This window comes from Nannochloropsis gaditana, assembly GCF_000240725.1.
Source record: "Nannochloropsis gaditana CCMP526 unplaced genomic scaffold scaffold038, whole genome shotgun sequence".
Taxonomy (NCBI): domain Eukaryota; class Eustigmatophyceae; order Eustigmatales; family Monodopsidaceae; genus Microchloropsis; species Microchloropsis gaditana.
Genome location: NW_005803915.1, coordinates 1 through 16967, shown reverse-complemented (window position 1 = coordinate 16967; position 16967 = coordinate 1). Strand labels below are relative to the sequence as shown.

At 55.1% G+C, this 16967-nt stretch overlaps 2 protein-coding genes across 2 annotated transcripts in view; both read left to right on the top strand.

Moving 5' to 3' along the window:
• Positions 1–1025, top strand: part of NGA_2008800 (uncharacterized protein) — a 5391-nt gene extending 4366 nt beyond the window's left edge. The window contains exon 2 of the mRNA XM_005856115.1: positions 94–1025. Within this exon, the coding sequence (XP_005856177.1) occupies positions 207–941 (735 nt within the window). The 5' untranslated portion in view covers positions 94–206 and the 3' untranslated portion in view covers positions 942–1025. The remainder of the gene's footprint in view (positions 1–93) is intronic.
• Positions 1026–11224: 10199 nt separating this feature from the next.
• On the top strand, positions 11225–12740 carry NGA_2046700 (uncharacterized protein). Its single transcript, XM_005856116.1, has one exon. It carries the CDS (start codon positions 11290–11292, stop codon positions 12604–12606), a length of 1317 nt encoding a protein of 438 aa, XP_005856178.1. The 5' UTR covers positions 11225–11289; the 3' UTR covers positions 12607–12740.
• The last annotated feature ends 4227 nt before the right edge of the window (positions 12741–16967 follow it).

The following is a 16967-nucleotide window of genomic DNA, read 5'->3' as shown; positions in this document are numbered from 1 at the left end:
TCGCGCTTCTCTTTCGAGTTTGGTCGGGCCATTCCGAAGGTAAGGGTCATTTTTTGAAAGTTCACTCTAGAGTCGCATTCGGTCGCGGCATAGCCGACTCCAGTGGATCCAGGCAGTCCTCGTCTCTCGTATTCTTCTCACAAGCTCTCCTTTTTACATGCAAGATACGCATTCAGGACGGAGATCTTTTAAGCAATGACCGCGTTTTGGTGCATGGACGTCCCATTCGCAAGACGGACGTGGCAGTCTTCGGGGGCTTTATGGGGGTTGCGATCGCGCAAGCAGAGATGGCACGGCGGAGGGAGAGGTTAGGTCAAGGGGGGGTAGAGGGGGACGTATATTTGGTCACATACCAAATAGCCTTGTACGATCGGGACCAACGCGGCCTTATGCAGGCGTTGCAGCGGCTGGCCGAGCGTGCGGAGACGACGACGAGCGCAGGGCTGGCGTCCTTGGCCTCTAGCGTATCTCTGGAGCTCCTCCGATCCTACGAAGGCTGGGTAGCGGCGCAGGCCACGAGCGGGAGGTTCAAAGATATGGCGGCCGCAGAGCGAGCCTTCAATGAGGCTTCCATGAGGGAGCGGAAGAAATGGGCCTTCGAGAACACGCCTGAGGACAGGGCTGCGATGGTCTTGGCGGCGAGGCGGAAGGGCAACGAGAGCAAGGAGAGTTCGGCAGCTTCTTCTATGGCAGGAAAACAATTACTTGTCTTGACGTTGATGGTGGCATGCCGAAATATAGGTGGAAAGCATATTCTACCGCGTAGGTCGGGATCAGCCGAGGCTCTGGAAGGGTCGTTGGAGCGCTTCGCGGCGGCTCTTCTGGAAAAGAATGGGAAGAACGTACTTGCGGTGGACGTAAGTTGGACTCCTGATGGTGATGGGGAGATATTAAGTCGCTTGGATGTCACGCGGAAATGGCCAGAGCTGATAGATTTGTAGATTTTCCTTATGTAGAGGGCCCTAACAAGACTCGCAATCAGTCACTGAATTTAGGCAATGAAACAACATGGACGCATTAACAAAGGCAGTACCAAGACAGCCTGTGGTCTAAATTATTTTTTGTCGTGAAAAATTTTTCATAATGCTCACACATGAATTTTTCCTAGTGCCCTGATCGACTCCTCGCGCCCCGGCTTCCCGATTCGGAACCATGTCGAGACGCAGGAAATTGGCGCCATGAGCCCGAACTTCCCACATTCCCCTCCTCTGGCCTTGGCGCTCTTCTTAGCACACCTGTGCACCCGCACGATCGAGTTATTCTCATAAGGACGTAACTCATTGAATGAAAGCTATGTAATACGCGCTTTACCCGATGAGGCGTTTCTTCCCTTGTCTTGACATCAAATTAGAAAGTTGCATCATCGCGTAAGCCCATCGTCTGCTCACGATGTCGTTCATCACTACACCTCATGGCCACACAGAGACGTCGACGCTTCCAGTCGTGGGTAACATGTTTTTGAGAATACGGACGGTTCTCGCCTATATTCGCGTCTGGTACTTTTCGCAGTCGTCCTGATCCGGACGCCACTTGGAAAGGAGGGCCAATTGATTCACCCAGGGCTCCTCGTGCATCCCAGAGCGCGGTTCTTGGGAACTAATAATCAAAGCATTGGAGATCATGGATGAGGAGCTTAATGTTCTTTCGCCTTTCTTAGTGAAGGCAGAGGTTTTGCTCGTCCTTGTGGTGGTCCTCGTTGCATCAGTGGTGTGGTTATTTTGGGAAATTGTCAGCTTCATGATGGACCGTGGGAAGGAGGAAACAAATCCCGACTGGTGGGAGGTCCTCCGCAATTGTCAACACCGGCGGCTTATAATACCTCCATACTGCGTGCAAGAGGTACCGGAGCTGGGGACGTTCTCGCGGCTGACCACGGCCACCACGAATGCGATGAAGAACATGTCCGGGGTGATCCAACGGACAAGTCACCTGATCTCGGGTGGCAGCGGCAAATCTGCGGCAGCGATCAAAAAGGGCGCGCGGCAAGATTTACCTAGTACCCAACAGGAAGGCGATGAGAATATGAAAGGATATACTGTGGACGGTAACGCGCGTGGGGTCAAGCTGCGGCGGCGTGGCTCGAAACAGAGCATTGTCGGATTGAGCAATCACGGCACAAGTGCTGGAGGTAAACCAGCTTTGCAGCCGACTGCGAACCCGACGCCACTTACTCTAAGTGAAAATGGGGCCAATCCCGATGCCAGCGCGGCCAGTGACGCTCGACCCAAACCGCATCGCTTGGATTTGAACGGCGAGGAGGGCAACATGGTTCCATGTAACGGCAGCCTTTCCAGCCGTGCCGGCGACGGGAAGAGGGTGGTGGGCATGTCAGGCTTGGCGAGTACCAGCGCCGCGGCAGGGTCGGACGCATCCTCCGCAAATGTCAAATCTATGGAGATTTCCCCAGCCGACACCCCCTGTCGGGGTCGAATCCGCTTTCTGCCACACCAGCGGGAGCGCCAGCAAATTGAAAATCACGAAAAGTCACACGAAGGTAAACCGACGCGAAGCGGTCTCCCCCTTCGAGCGCTTGACTCTCAGCCACCTCTCACGCCGTACGCACTGCCTGACGCCGAGGGGGTCTTGGCGTCATCCGCCCAGTCCTCCCGACACGCCCCGGACGCGATCGCCGCAACGCCCCGTCTTTCTTCGAGCCACGCGGCCAATGGAGAGCCGATCACTACACCCGCCCAACCCGTCCGCCTGCCGAGCATGGAGCACGCGCACAGCGGGACCGGCGTCGCCTTGTCGGGAGGGAGCTCCGGCGTTGCCGGCAGAGGCTTCATCTTTTCCCCCTTACCCGAAGATTGCACCCCGCTATTGGCCTTTGTCAATAGCCGCTCAGGAGTCAGTCAAGGTGCCTATCTAATCCACCAGCTCCGCCGCCTGCTAAATCCCATCCAAGTCATCGATCTAGCCAACGAGGATCCCGCCCGCGCTCTCCGGCTCTATCTTGAGCTGCCCCGGCTGCGCGTTCTTGTGTGTGGGGGCGACGGGACTGCGAAATGGATCATGAATGTCCTGGAGGACCTGAATCCCGAGTGTTGGCCTCCGATCGCCATACTGCCTCTGGGCACTGGCAACGACATGGCGCGGGTTTTGGGATGGGGCGGGGGCTACAACAACCAGAGCATCGTCGAGTTTCTCGCACAGGTGCAGCGGGCGCACGTGGTGGTGGTGGATAGATGGGAAATGAAGCTGACACCGGCCGGAAAAGGGTCAAGTCGCGCCAAGACCGTGACGTTCAACAACTATTTCGGCATCGGGGTGGACGCGCAGGCGGCGTTAAAATTTCACCATTTGCGAGAACAGAAACCTCAATTATTCTTTTCAAGATTAGTCAACAAGCTTTGGTATGGGATGCTTGGAGCGCAAGACTTGTTCCGACGAACGTGCGTCTCGCTACCTGAACGACTGAAAATTGTAGCAGACGGTAAAGAGCTTACCCTTCCGGCGCACGTTCAAGGTGTCATTTTTCTGAACATTGAGTCGTACGGGGGCGGTGTCAAGCTTTGGAATGTAGAGGAAGATGACGAAAGTGCGGGCAACGGTCTTTTCGATGCTTCTTCCTCTTCCTGTTCCTCAGAGGAGGGAGACAGGAGTGAGGACGAAAGCAGGCGTCAGCGGCGCCGACGACGACGGCGGGAGAGGCAGAGACGACAGCAGTCGCAGGCGGAAGAGGAAGCCCACCGTCAGAGAGAGCAGCAGGAGAAGCCGTCGTCAATGGCTTTGACCTCGTCTTCGATGCAGGACGGCCTAATGGAGGTGGTGGCGATCAATGGAGTGGTGCACCTGGGGCAGCTCCAGGTCGGTTTGAGCAAAGCCGTGAAGATCTGCCAGTGCCGGGAGGCGGTCATCACTACTACTCGGGACTTGCCCATGCAAGTTGATGGAGAGCCTTGGCCACAGGCGAAAAGTACCATAAAAATCACACGAAAGAAAGATCCAGCTTATCTCTTGAGGAGGACCATGGACAGCGGGGGAGCTGTGGTCGGAGAAGTGGTGGAGTTGCTGGAGAGTGCGGTGAAGGACGGTGTGATAAGCTTGCCACAAAAGAAGAGCTTGCTGACGGAGCTGTCAAGGCGGGTCGAGATGAAGCGTAAGGTGTTTGAACAGGAGCTGAGCCAAAATGATGGTGTTCCATCCTTTTCCAAAGGTTTCGATGTTTCCCGGCTGCGCCTTGCCGCTGACTCCAACTCCAAGGATTGTGTGCTCATGTAGGGCACTTGAAAGAGGTCGTGTGTAATCGCTGGGTGTTGAGGCTCAACTCGCACACATCTTTGTGTCATCGGTTGTATCATAGTCTTCACCCATACTCGCTACCATGTAAAGGATTTGGAATCAAGTTATTCGATTTCCCGATCTCATTCCATTTTTGGCTGTGCATGATGACTTCCTTGCGAGCATTTGTAGAGTCTTTTAGCTCTCATTCAAAGGACATGTTCAAAGAAATCAGTACCATTGCTTTTCGAAAGACGTGCTTAGGAAGACTTTAATTATCGGTATAAACGCTTCGAACGCTTTTTCTTTTAAGTCGCCTTCACGTCCGACTTCCGCCACTGAAAAATAAAAGGGAACGTATAATCGAAAGAAACAAGGTCAGAAAACACCTCCCCTCCGTGTAACGGTTCGGAATTCCGGTCCGTCCCCGTTTGAATTTCTCGAGGACAGTCCACCTGGCCCCCGGGGGAACAAGTACGCCACATCCCGTGCTTTGCAGGCGGCGTTGCGGTGCACCACGTCCTTGTGCTGCCTAGATTTTCGCTGCATTACTATTGTAGCACAAGTCGAGCTTTGCTCTTGGTGCCCTCACCTGTGGCACGAGTATTAGTGCGTCGATTAGATGGCAGCCACGGCAGGGAAGGGCCGATTCCGGGTCCTATGGCCCCCCATCCCTATGCCATCAAAAGCAAATCTCACTCCGAAACGTCCCCCGCGTTCACAAGCAAGCACTTCCAATTCGATTTTTCATAACCTTTCGATAACATGTTTTGTCATGGTTGATAAATGTAGTGTTACGGAGAAGACATACCAGGTTTGGTCTTGGATCAAGGTTCCGAACATCCATGTCGTGCAGGAAGAACATGGCCTGCGTGGAGAAGTCGCTCGTCGTGGCGTGTACAATATCCATGCGCACATACAAGTCTGTTGGCTGTAGGGAAAAAAATCAATAGAGAGACAGTCATGTATTTGCGCGGCCGGGTGCTTCTGTCTATCAACATCTCAATCGATTTCTTGAACACATGCAGTATTTCCATAGGAAAAATAGAAGGGGGCCATCATCTTCATGAGTGCGGAAACAGAGGCCATACATGGGTCTTCCCTTGAGGAGATGGATTTGTGAGTTAAGGGGGAGGGGACGGGTAGGAGACAAGCTATAGCTTAAGCATATCTAAGCGAGTGGCAATGGTGGAGCATCTGCAGTCGTCATCATAATCGCGGTACTCAATTTACTTCTGCGTGTATCCCCCCCTGTATTATATCTTCATATAAACCCGTATCGTAGTCAATACAAGACAGCTCCTTTGGCGGCGGAGGAGTTCGACGATGAGAGCGGCGAAGAGGTACGAGCGGGCCATCAGCTCTCCTGTCCCTTGCCGGGGCTGAGGCAGTCGATTGCTCAGGAGCGCCACTCCGTTGAGGAAGAAGCAAAGACCCCTTTTCCACCATCGCACAGCCAATCCCGAAGTCGCGCGTCGGTCAGCACCGATAAATCACTTGAAGGGTCTGAAGAAGTAAGCGGTGTCTTGGCAGAAGCGGAAGAAAACGGGGGGGAGGAGGAGGCTGCCTTCCGTCGTCAATACGCGGAAGCTTCCGTTCGAAATGAAGACAGCGCACCTGACAAAGATGTGTGTGAGGAGGAAAGGGCAATAGGGTCGGCAAAAGGCTCAGACCGTTCAGTGGCGCAGAAAGGGTTCAAGGGTTTTTTTGGCTCACAATCCGTAGCAGAGGGAGAGGAGGATGACCTCGCCTTCCCTGCAGTCGCCGCCCCCCCTGCAAGTGAAACCTTCCGTCGTCGGCGCCTTACCTTCGCCATGCAGGGCAACATTCCTCCACACACGCCCCTGAGCCAGGTCCAGCAACGCGTCTTTCGCTCATTGGAGATCGGTGACGTGCCGAAGGTCCCTCTCCCTTTCCGCGAGGGACAGGTGGGAACCTTTTCCTGTCATGGCATTGAGCCGTCTTACCTGGATACGCGGCCCTTTGTCGCCAAGATCAACCAGGACCGTGGCATCTGCGTCTATCCCTTCGCGGGCCACGAGCGGATGGCCCTCTTCGCCGTCTTTGACGGGCACGGCGAGCAGGGTGATAAAGTGTCTGAGTTCTGCATGTACGAGATCCCACGCGCTCTGGAAGCACACTCGAGCCTTAAGGGAGGTGACGACAACATGATTCATACCCTGAAAGAGAGCTTCCTTACGGTAGATTCGAGGCTCAATTTGGAGGTAGGGATCGACGCCTTCTTCAGTGGCACCACTGCGGTGGCCTGCCTGGTCAAGGGGAAGCGGCTTTGGGTGGCGAATGCAGGGGACTCTCGGTGCACGCTCGCGACGGCAGACCCCGCGGGGACGAAGCGCTTGCTCGCGCGCGACCTCTCCACGGATCAAAACCCAGATTCGCCGGGGGAAATGGCCCGCATAATAAAAAATGGCGGGTACGTGAGCCCATCGCCCGAGCCGGGTCTTTCAGCTCGCGTGTGGCTAGACCCAGAGTATACGCAAGTGGGCCTAGCAATGGCGAGGAGCATTGGTGACCGGGCTGTGAAGGGCGTGGGGGTGGTCGCAGAGCCAGAGGTGGTGGAGTACTCTCTGGCTGAAGACGGCTCGGACAAATTTTTGCTTCTGGCCTCAGATGGCGTTTGGGAATTCATTTCGTCACAAGAGGCGGTGGACATTGTCAACGCTCATTTGGAGAAGGGGGTGTCGGCAGCCTGCCAAGTTTTGATCGAACAGGCCGCAGGGAGGTGGCGAGATGTGGAAGGGGACTACAGAGATGACATCACAGCTTTGTTGATTATGCTACCTCTTTTCAAATAGAAAATTTTAAATTTGGCCAAGAATCTGAAGGTGGGAAATGGGAAGATAGCATTATGCGGAGAGGAGGGCTGGATTTTTGTCGGCGGTGAGGCAATGGTCTTATCATGCACAAGAAAGGATTGCCGTCACATGTAACCGTCCACATGGCGGTAGACTCTTCTATTGGTTTTCTCAGAATGCACGTGTTCATAGTCACACATGCGGTTGTCACAAGATCTTGTTGCACTTGCGTCTGAAAATCTTAAATGTATAATTTGCACGCAAAGGGCAGTCAAGGACGGCTGACTGCCTCGTAAGTTACAGCACCGATGGTTGCTTTGGCTGAATGTTGGTCAAAGCTTGTATCCCGGGTAGCCCAATGACACAGATAGATAAAAGAAACATTTTCTATCCCACAATACAACGAAGATGTTTTTTCTTTCGTGGCCTGTCAAATGCCCTTCAGGTTGACGAAAAATCCCAGAAGGCACAGGTTGTGCTGTACAAGGTCCTTCATCTGCTCGTTTGCCTCTTTCTGCGCGTCACGCAAATTCCCAAGCACTTTCCGCATGCTTGGCCCTGCCTCAAGAAGCATTGGTGCGTAAATTTGTAAAAATCTGCTCAGATACGCTTGCATCGCTTCAAAATGCCGTCGTGATGCCAGCTGACGGGTCAGATACGAGGCTGTGAGTCTCAGCAACTTCATACCGTCTTCGTCGAAATTTCCCATACATAGCGCTTGCATCTCCACGTCCACTTGCGGAGGACCCAAAGTCATCAAATGCTGGGTGACAGCATTATCCTGCTCCTGTATCCCTGTTTGCGTCTCCAAAAGAAGCGCGCCAAGCCTTGACCGCACAGGCGCACCTCGGCTCGCACCCTTCTTTCCTCTCTTCAAAATGCGAGACCCCGCCGGCAATGCCCCAGCATTCAGGGCTGCAGAGACAGCGCGACCTTGTTGTGACAATCCTTTGCTTTGTTTCTCGTCATCACTCTTATCGTCATCATCCGACCATGCTTGTGCCATGTCGCTCGTATCGACTGCATCCGCGCCGTCCTCGGTATTCCCATTTGTGCGAGGTGAGACAGCTTCGCTTGTTGGGGGGGCGAACGTGGGGATGACCCCGTTGTGCATGGTTGGCAGGAAGAAGGGGGCACGCGGCGGCGCCTTCGGTGGCTCCTTGGGCTTGTTCCGGGCCTTGATCAGCTCCAACTGAAAGAGGGTCTGCCAATGCGCGCGGGGTAGCATTGCAAGTGTAATGAGCCCCTCTTCCTTTGGACTGATGGCCAGCGGGTCGCTGAGCCCTTCTTCCTCAGAAGCTTGCGGCACCCTTGTCAGGACGGCATCCTCGGCTTTCCTAGCACTGTCATCTCCATTCTCAAGGCTAAGTTCGCCGATCTCTGTCAAGACTGTGGGTTCGTCCAAGTCGCAGGGCGTAGTGGGGGGGCCGGAGCTACACAGGTCCACCGTCTGGAAAAATGAGCGATCTGCCCACATGTACAGGCCCAGTCGATCCACGTGGGAGGTGCACAAGTACTCGCCTGTATGAGAGAGCGTCAGCCCGGTCACTGGCCGCTTAAAACGCAGCCAGTCCACACAGGCGCCCGTGGGCAAATCCCAGACACGGACAGTGGCATCCACCGAGGCTGAGACCAAACGGCGGCCATCGCGGGAGAAACACATGTCTGATATCTGCGCGGTGTGCCCCGCAAGTCGGCGAACTAGCTTGCGGGTCATCATGTCGTACACACGCACGACGAAATCGTCGCAAGCAGCAGCCAAAAGCTCACTTTCACGGGCTATTTCCAACTGTGCGATCCCGACGTCCAACTTCAGCACTGCCAATAAAGCGTGGGTCTTGAAATCCCAGAAAAGTAGCATGCCGTCCAAACCGCTGCTCACCAAGACCCTGCTCAGACAATCCACTTGCACGCCCGTCACGGGGCCGCCATGGCCCTGATGAAAAAAGTGCGTAGGAAGGCTGGCACCCGCAGGACATCCTTTTCCGGCTGCGCCCTTCTCGTGCGTCTGGGAGTTCCGCGCCACTACCCCCTTGTCCATCACCGACTTGTGCGCCGCCCATACCGAGCCCGGTCGAGCCTGGCCCCGCGCCAGACGCATGGAATCGTGCGGCGTGCTCTTCGCCGCGCGCGTCCGGGGAAAGGATCCTCGCGCCTCTCCCGATTGCATGTTGTACAGATAGACAACCCCTCCCCGCGTGCCCACCACTCCGAAGTTCCCACAGGCGGTGATACCCACACAGAGCGCTTGCCGCTCTAAATTTTCGGGGGAGCTCATGACATTGTCACCGGCCCAATCAGGCTGACGCAGCACCGCCTTCCCCAGAGCGCGGTTGTCGAATTTCCAGACATAGGCGTTCGAGTCGCCCTCGTGGCAGGTGATCACGTTACACCAGTCACGCGCCCGCGTCTCGGAGGCGGCAAAGGCCAGGATTGGCGCCAGCTTCAACTCCTCGGGGCGTACATGCAGTTGCTTGGCTTTCTTGAGCAGCGGGCCCTGAGACATTTCGCGACTTTGGGCGTCCCGTGCCGTGTGGAAGACTCGGAAAGCCCGGTCCGAGCCCGCAGAAAGGATCTGACAGCCTTCTGCGTTCGCGCCGGTACCCATGCTAGCCTCGGTCACGTCGCCGTAGTATCGGATCCGCCGTGGTGGGGCTGTGTGGCCCTCACGACCCCGAAGGAACCGGGCGCTCCCGTCTGCGGCGTCGAAGATCCAGGTCTTGATCGAGTTGTCGGCCCCGGCCGTCAGCAACACGGGCTCCCGGGGGAAGAAAAAGACGCGGGAGACGGGTCCTTGATGAGCAGTGCCTCCGGCACCCCCCACCGTGGAGTGGAGGCGCTGAGCTTTCAGGTCCCACACGCAGACCTGCCCGTCCTGACCCCCTGAGGCGAGCATGGGACAGGCTTGGGCCGCCGCGGACGCGTCCGTGCGGAAAGAGAGAGAGGTCACGGGAACTTTATCTTGACGGAGGGTGAAAAGCAGGGTGTCGTAACGCAAATTGACCAGGCTGATGGTCCCGTCAGTCTGTCCCATCGCCACCACGTCAATGGCGGGGCTGGCCTCCAGGGCAGTTACAGCCGCTCCAGTTGATGCCCCCTGGAGTTCAAACGCGTGTACAAGCTTCCGCGACCGTATATTCCACAGCCTGAGACGGCCTGCTCCATCACCAATGAGCAGCTTGTTCAGGTAGGTGGTAGGGTGAGCCAAGACACCACCTGTCCGGAAATCGCCCTCGATCTCGATATGATTGGGTCCACCCGAAGGGGCTGGCACGGGTTCCAGGCTATGAACGTTCCAGAGATGAAGCCGACCTCGACTTGTCAAAGCAAGCAGCACGTCGCCCAAAAGCATCAACGCCACTAGCTTGCTATCTTCGAAAAGGGCGTCGCTGTCCTCTCCTTCGCCCTTGCTCGACCCACACTCAAGAAGGTTGCCCGACACCAGGGTCACGCGGTCCCACACTTGAATGCGCCGCTCCGTTGCCACAAACGTTCGGGACTTAAACGATTGAATGCCAACAACTTTCCCACCCTCGAGCAATGGCGGTGCAACAATTGCGACTCGGAGCTTATCGGCTTCGAAGACTTGAAATGCCTTCCCGACCGTTGTGGTGATGAAAGTTACACCCCCTAGTCTATTAATGCCGAAAGGTGCCCCATCCGTGATGCATCCAATAGCCCGATATGGAGCGAAAAGGCGACTGTGCTGCAGTGTCCGCGTGTGCTTATGTCTTGGAAGAGCTACCATTTTTTAAGTGAAGTTGTGCTGACCAGCCAGGAGGTTGGAGGCGACTCTGTAGCTAGGACCCGCGGGTGGACGACAAAACAACACGGTGACGACGAGGCGCCCGCGGACTTAGTCGCCTAATGCACGTCCTGAGCAGGACTGGTGGGTAAGACAAAGTGAGTGTGAGTTGTGGAAAGCTTCTTATCTTGTGAAAAACACGGTTGTCCTAAGGAGGACGGTCCTGAGCCCAGCAAACCAGCCACCGACTATCGCTTACAGCAGTGCGACGCAGGCAGGAAGAACTTCTATCCCTGAAAAGGTCGCCCAGTCCTTGCCACAGGTAGTTGAAAAGCGTTCGTGGCACTGAATTTCCAGACGCAGCACAAGGAGCTGGCTACCTCACTCTTGCCGACCCATCAGTTCGAAAAGCAATAACTCATTCGGTCGGCCCGATTCATTTCTATAGCAGGGGGACGGTTTTCTCAGGTGGAGCCAATTTTAAAAGGTATCAAGACCCCACGTTGAATGGAGAAATCTTCAAGAGAAGACGATGTGATCGTAATGCTGCCGGCCATAGACCTGGGTCTGGCCGTGGCGGGAGTCCGCATGGTCCATGATGCCTGCGATGCACTACTTGACAAACTTTACCAATTGACTGAAAAAGATTGCGAGCGGGCATTGGAAACAACATTGAAAAACAGCGCAAAGATGATTGGGAGCCTGTATGATGGTCTGAAGGGGATTGAAGACCACATGCGTGCGGAGTACATCCAGGAAATTGCGTTGGATGATGTGCGAGAGGGAATGATCCCTGAGGGTTCCAGCGAAACACAGGTGGGCAAAAGAGGATCCACGACTAAACTTACTGGCGCCGAACCCTTGTACATGTTTGTAAATGAAAGTGTGGATCTTGAACGGGGTGACGGCTTGCTCCTGAGCACAGAAGGTGGGGAGGGACAGTGGGCCCCCCAGGGAGGGTTGCTGGAGGTGCTCAAGGACTTAGAAGCCGCGTGCGTGGACTTTTCAAAGGAGGAGATAGAGGACCTCGCGGAGGTGTTGCTGTTCTGTGCACGCATGACTGTAGAGTGCGGTGAAGGCCTGGCGCGCCGGTCCTTGCGATTGCTGGAAAAGGATCTGGACCTGGAGGGGGCAAGCAGGGAGGAGCCTGCGCAGCTCGTTGTGGAAGAGGCGACGGCGGAGGAGATTGCTGCCTTGTATCGAAGTCGGGGAGAGAATGCATCTGCGGCATCGTACACGGAAATGGCGAGCGAGTCGAGCAGGCTGGCGTCCGCGTCATCTCGCTCCGGACTACCAGCTCCTCCCCCCCGCGCGGGTAGGTATCGCCGTAGGCAGGGGCCACCTTCTCGCTTGTTGTGGCACCCGTTGGGACCCCTTTTATTCCATTTTCTGGTATCCGCACCGGAGTATTTTCGCTCCCACCCATTGAAGGCCACCGGGTCCCTCGCTGCCTTCCTCCCTGTCAGCGGCGTCCTTGTCTTTTGCCTGCCTGGAGTGCTCATCACGGACGCGGCGGCCCAGGCGATTTATAGGAGGGTGGGACCAGGATTAGAAGTGTGGGTGCATGACGGCAAGGAAGTGGTACGTTTGACATGGATGGTAACTCGTTTGTCCGTGAGACAAACGTATCGGTTTTGGAGGAAGCAGGTGAAAAGGGCGGGGCTGGACCCAATTATGGCCGTCAACGGCGTCGTAGGAGCTTTGTACGAGGTCGTCACTCATCCTGTTGAGAGTGCGATAACTATGATTGTTACGGCGAAAGCGACCGTCTCTGCTCTTCAGCAAGTGGTACGCTGGGCATACTCTCAAGCCACGGAGAAATAAAAACATTAGACAGGAGACTTTGAAAGGAGTGATTTGAGAAAGGAGATGATTCGTGCCAAGTTGCAATTTTTGTATTTTCGTAGATGAACTGTGATGTTTTATTAGTTAATGATGTATTATAAGTACGATGGTCGAGGAGGTGCTGGGTTCTGTTCTCATCTTTTTGCTTTCAACGGGCGGTTGAGCGGAATTTGAAAATCAAAAAACGTTAATACGGTAGATAAATCAACACACTTCGAATTGGATGGCATGTCTTCCAGCCCTCGCTTCACTACGAGGGGCAGAGTTATTTAAAAAAGTCACCCAAATGTTGTCATAGGACAAGTTAGGAGTCATTCATCGTTATCGCTCGATGGGGGAGGCACACTTTCTAAATTGCTAGGTGCTGGGGAATGCCACGAAAAATAATATAAACGCTTAGTACAAGAGCCCTTCCGTCCCTCGCTGACACCACATACTCCTCAATAGATGTCAGAGCTTGGGCACATTCCTGTTGTTGAGATTGAACCTGGAGATGGGAATGATGAGGCCAGCAAGGATTTTCTTTTCCGAAACCCGGAGGTAAGAGTAAAAAAAACAACCCGCTCGTCCTTTTTATTCCTGTCGGACAAAAGATTGCCGATAATAATGCGTGCATAGTGAAACTTACATCATTAAGATTGACCCTCTTGCCTGTGATCATTCCCTGCAGAATACAATGATGAATCAGTATTGGTATTCCCCTGCAACAATTGCTGTTTTCGTCGCGGAAGTCGAAGAACAAGCCTCACACACAAGCGGTAACATCGCATTCCTCAGTACACCAAGCATTTATTTTAGCATTTCACCTGCTGTAAGAAAAAGATCTCGATTGCTTGACTTCGATTTGAAATGGAGCAAAGACCCGGGATATATAATGTACGACTTCAACCACCCTGGGGCACTACCGGAAGAGCTTAGAAGCCAGTCCTCTATGGTCGTGCTTGATCCACCATTTATCACAGAGGAAGTCTGGGGAATGTATAGTAGAGCTGTGCGCTGGTTACTGAAGACCACCAAGGATGGCGAGGAGGAAAGGACGGGGTTAGAAGGGAGGATCCTTTGCACTACTGTGAGCGAGAATGCAGACAGGCTGAATAGGCTTTTAGGCGTTAAAAAGCGGCATTTTCAGCCATCCATCCCCTCATTAACTTATCAATTCTCTACCTTCAGCAATTACGAGTCGCCTCGGCTTGATCAGGTAAATCCGGAGCTGCTCTAGATTGTCAGTTTAAAGTCAAGTTGTGTGCACTCGGAGTAATTTTATTAGGACTCCGATGAATGATTCTACTTAACCTCTGTCTTAGATTACGCGCAAAAACTAGCCTTGCCCTATCCGCGAGAGTGAGCATTTCGACACCGGTGTACAAACTTCAAAGTAAACCTTCGAATGTATACGAACGGCAAATGATTTTTTGTCTGTTTCCGTAATCTCGTATAATTACAGTTCTTGTTCTAGACCTATCTTTTCACACGAGTTTTGATTTCTTGTCATCCGCGAACCCTCATCACAGAGGCTCCATCATCGTCATCACTTCCTCCGTCTCCAGCTGCTTGCGCGTGTGAAAAAGCGTAGTGCCCACATTAGTGCTCCAGGGGTGGATCCTGAGTGTGGCGCGAAAGGCTTTGATTGCTTGAAGCTTCTGTCCTATCTCGTAGTCGATCAATCCTCGCCCTAAAAGCGCGCCCCAGTGCGAGGGCTCCTGGTTTAATGTTACGACTGCATCTTTCTTAGCCTCCTCATACCTGCCGGATAGGAAGTTGGCAGTGCTCCGTTTGTTGTATGCCTCTGAAAAACCGGGATCCAAGGCCAGGGCGGCATCGAAGCGGGTTATCGCCAAGTCATACTTGCCTCGCAGCATGAATTGGATGCCATCGTCCATAAAGGCGCTGACGTCAGCGTCGGTGTGGGCCAACCACAGGGACCAAAGAGTGGACTCAGCCACGTCAGCGTCCTCTTTCCGCATGGCCCCCTGCAAGAGCATGAATAGATCTGCCTTCATACCCGCCCGCCGGGGCCCTTTGCTCCGTGCCTGCACCAGGACTTGGGTCAGCACGCGATGGACGACCTCCACCATGCTTGCCTCCTCATCTCCCCCTCCGTAGTCCTTTTCACCCTCACGCGATCTCCCGATGGAATACTTGAACTCCAGCGTCCCGTTTGGCCGGTAACGCGCGGCCACAGGATCGTAGTAAAGGAAGTTCTCGGGAATGAGAGGGCTGATCACCGCACTTTCCTCCGCGGGCGTTGCCGCCAGCGTATTTTGGGGCAAAACCACCAACGCCGGAGGGGGGGGGGAAGAGCGCCGGTCCTCGTCGTTGACAATGACCCGGTAGTGCGGGTGTCCTGCCGACAGGTCCGGCTGATCGGACGGGAGCTGCCGTTTGGGAAACCGCTCCCACCCACAGACAACACCGCGGTAGCCAAGCGTTGCGTGCCGCACCGCCTGCCCGACTTGGTAGAGAACACCGTCCCGGTCTCTCGCGAACCGACGGGCGCTGCTCACGTCTTGGCAGAGGGCGAGGAGGTCTCGGAACGCGGCCAGAGTGTGATAGGCAGGGAGTATCTGCTCGAGGCTGCTGCAGGGGCTGGCAGTGGCCGTGGATGGGAGGGAGAGAGAGGGAACAGAGGGGGGAAAGGAGGCGTCTATCTCTTTCAATCGAGCGAGCAAAGATAGGAGGATCCCCGCAGGCTCATGGGCATGAAAGCGCTCCAGATTGCCGAACCGGCTTTCGAGCGATTGCCCAATGCGGTCTGCCAGCTGAGCGAACTCCGCCCGTACACGCTGGGAGGCGTCTACGGCCTTGGCCCGCTGCACCGAGGCCCGGAACTTCCTGCTGAATCCTGAGGTGCGTGGCTTGAAGGTGCTAGAGGGAGAGGTGGGGGAGGCACGGGGGACCAAGTGATCTGCCGGGTACTGCCATGTGATGCGCTCTGTTGGTAGGAAGGATTGGGTGCTAGGGTCGAAGCATTCGAAGGCCTGAGGAATGACGTCCGAGTTAATTCGGCTTTCCAAAGCGTGGCAGAGTTCCAGGTTTTCCTGCGCCACGTACATGAGCTTCCGGACGCCGCCAAGGAAATGCAAGGTGTCGTTGCTGTCAGGGATGCAGTGGTAGAAGGGTTGGTTCACGCCCAGGGACGAGGCGAGCACGCCTTCCCACCGGCTCACGTCAATGGCAGGGCGCCGGTCCCACCCAACAATTGCGGCCCTGTAGTTGTACAGTTTATGCCTCACAACCTGCCCTACTCGAAAGGTCAGGCCGTCCCGGGCCCGATTCGCCTCCCGTCGGGACTCCGCGTCTCTCAACACGCGAGTAAACCGATTCAGATACTGCAACCCGTCAACAGCAAGATTCATTTTTTCCGAGACCACCTTGGCATCCATTTCTTTGGCGTGTGCTCGAAATAGCATGCGAATGGCTTCTTCAATACCCTCCTTATTTGTCAGGAGACGAGGGGAAAGCTGAAGGGCAGCGAGAGTAGAGGGGAGGTGGTCGCCCGCGATAAATTTGCTTTTTACCACCAGAGGAATTTGAGTCCATCGCAAGCACGCTCGGTACAGGGACAACACAACAGAACGCGACGTGCTTGCAGATGATGGGGGCGGAGGCATCATGATCCTTTGGCCAATGTGAAGGGCGGGTATACGAGGATTGAGGGGGTTGAAGGGCAGTTGGAGGGAGCCCACCCGGTGAGGTGGAACTTCTTATGTCCGGAGCTAAGAACGGAATCCACCAGGTTGACGACGGAACAAGGAGAAGGGGGCCTGCCTGTTTGTGGGGACAAGGGACATAGTCACGTGAAAAAATCGGCGTAACAAATGCCCCTCGGCCCCTACGGCCCACCTCCTCTGCTTCGATCTCGCGTCGACCCCGTCGTCACCCGGAACGCCTGGCCGTGTCCACGAGGTGTAGCCCACTTATTCCGTCCCTTTCCTATGTTTGACAGGCTATGAGGGGACGGCTGGCACGAGCTGGAACATCGCACGCTGCCCTCGCCTCGGCTTGTGCGTGTCTGGCGCTACACAGGCAACCCCCCCTGCTCGAGGCGGGCACGGGATTATCGAGTGACGACGATGGTTCCGCTAGTCCATCCGCGCAAGGTTCACCTGAAGCTCGAGGTACACGCCCAAGACGCAACATGGCGCGGCGGCGGACCACGAGCGTCGTTCCCGTGGGAGCAGAGGAACTGGAATGGACGCCGGAGGGGGGGGGAAGCGCCGTGGCTAGGCAGAGCTCCAGCACGTCTCGAAACAGAGGTGCCCAAGTGAGGGACGACGAGGGCGTGGGACGTTTACATCGCAGGAATTCCAAGGGAAAAGAATGGCAAAAGCGTTTGAAGG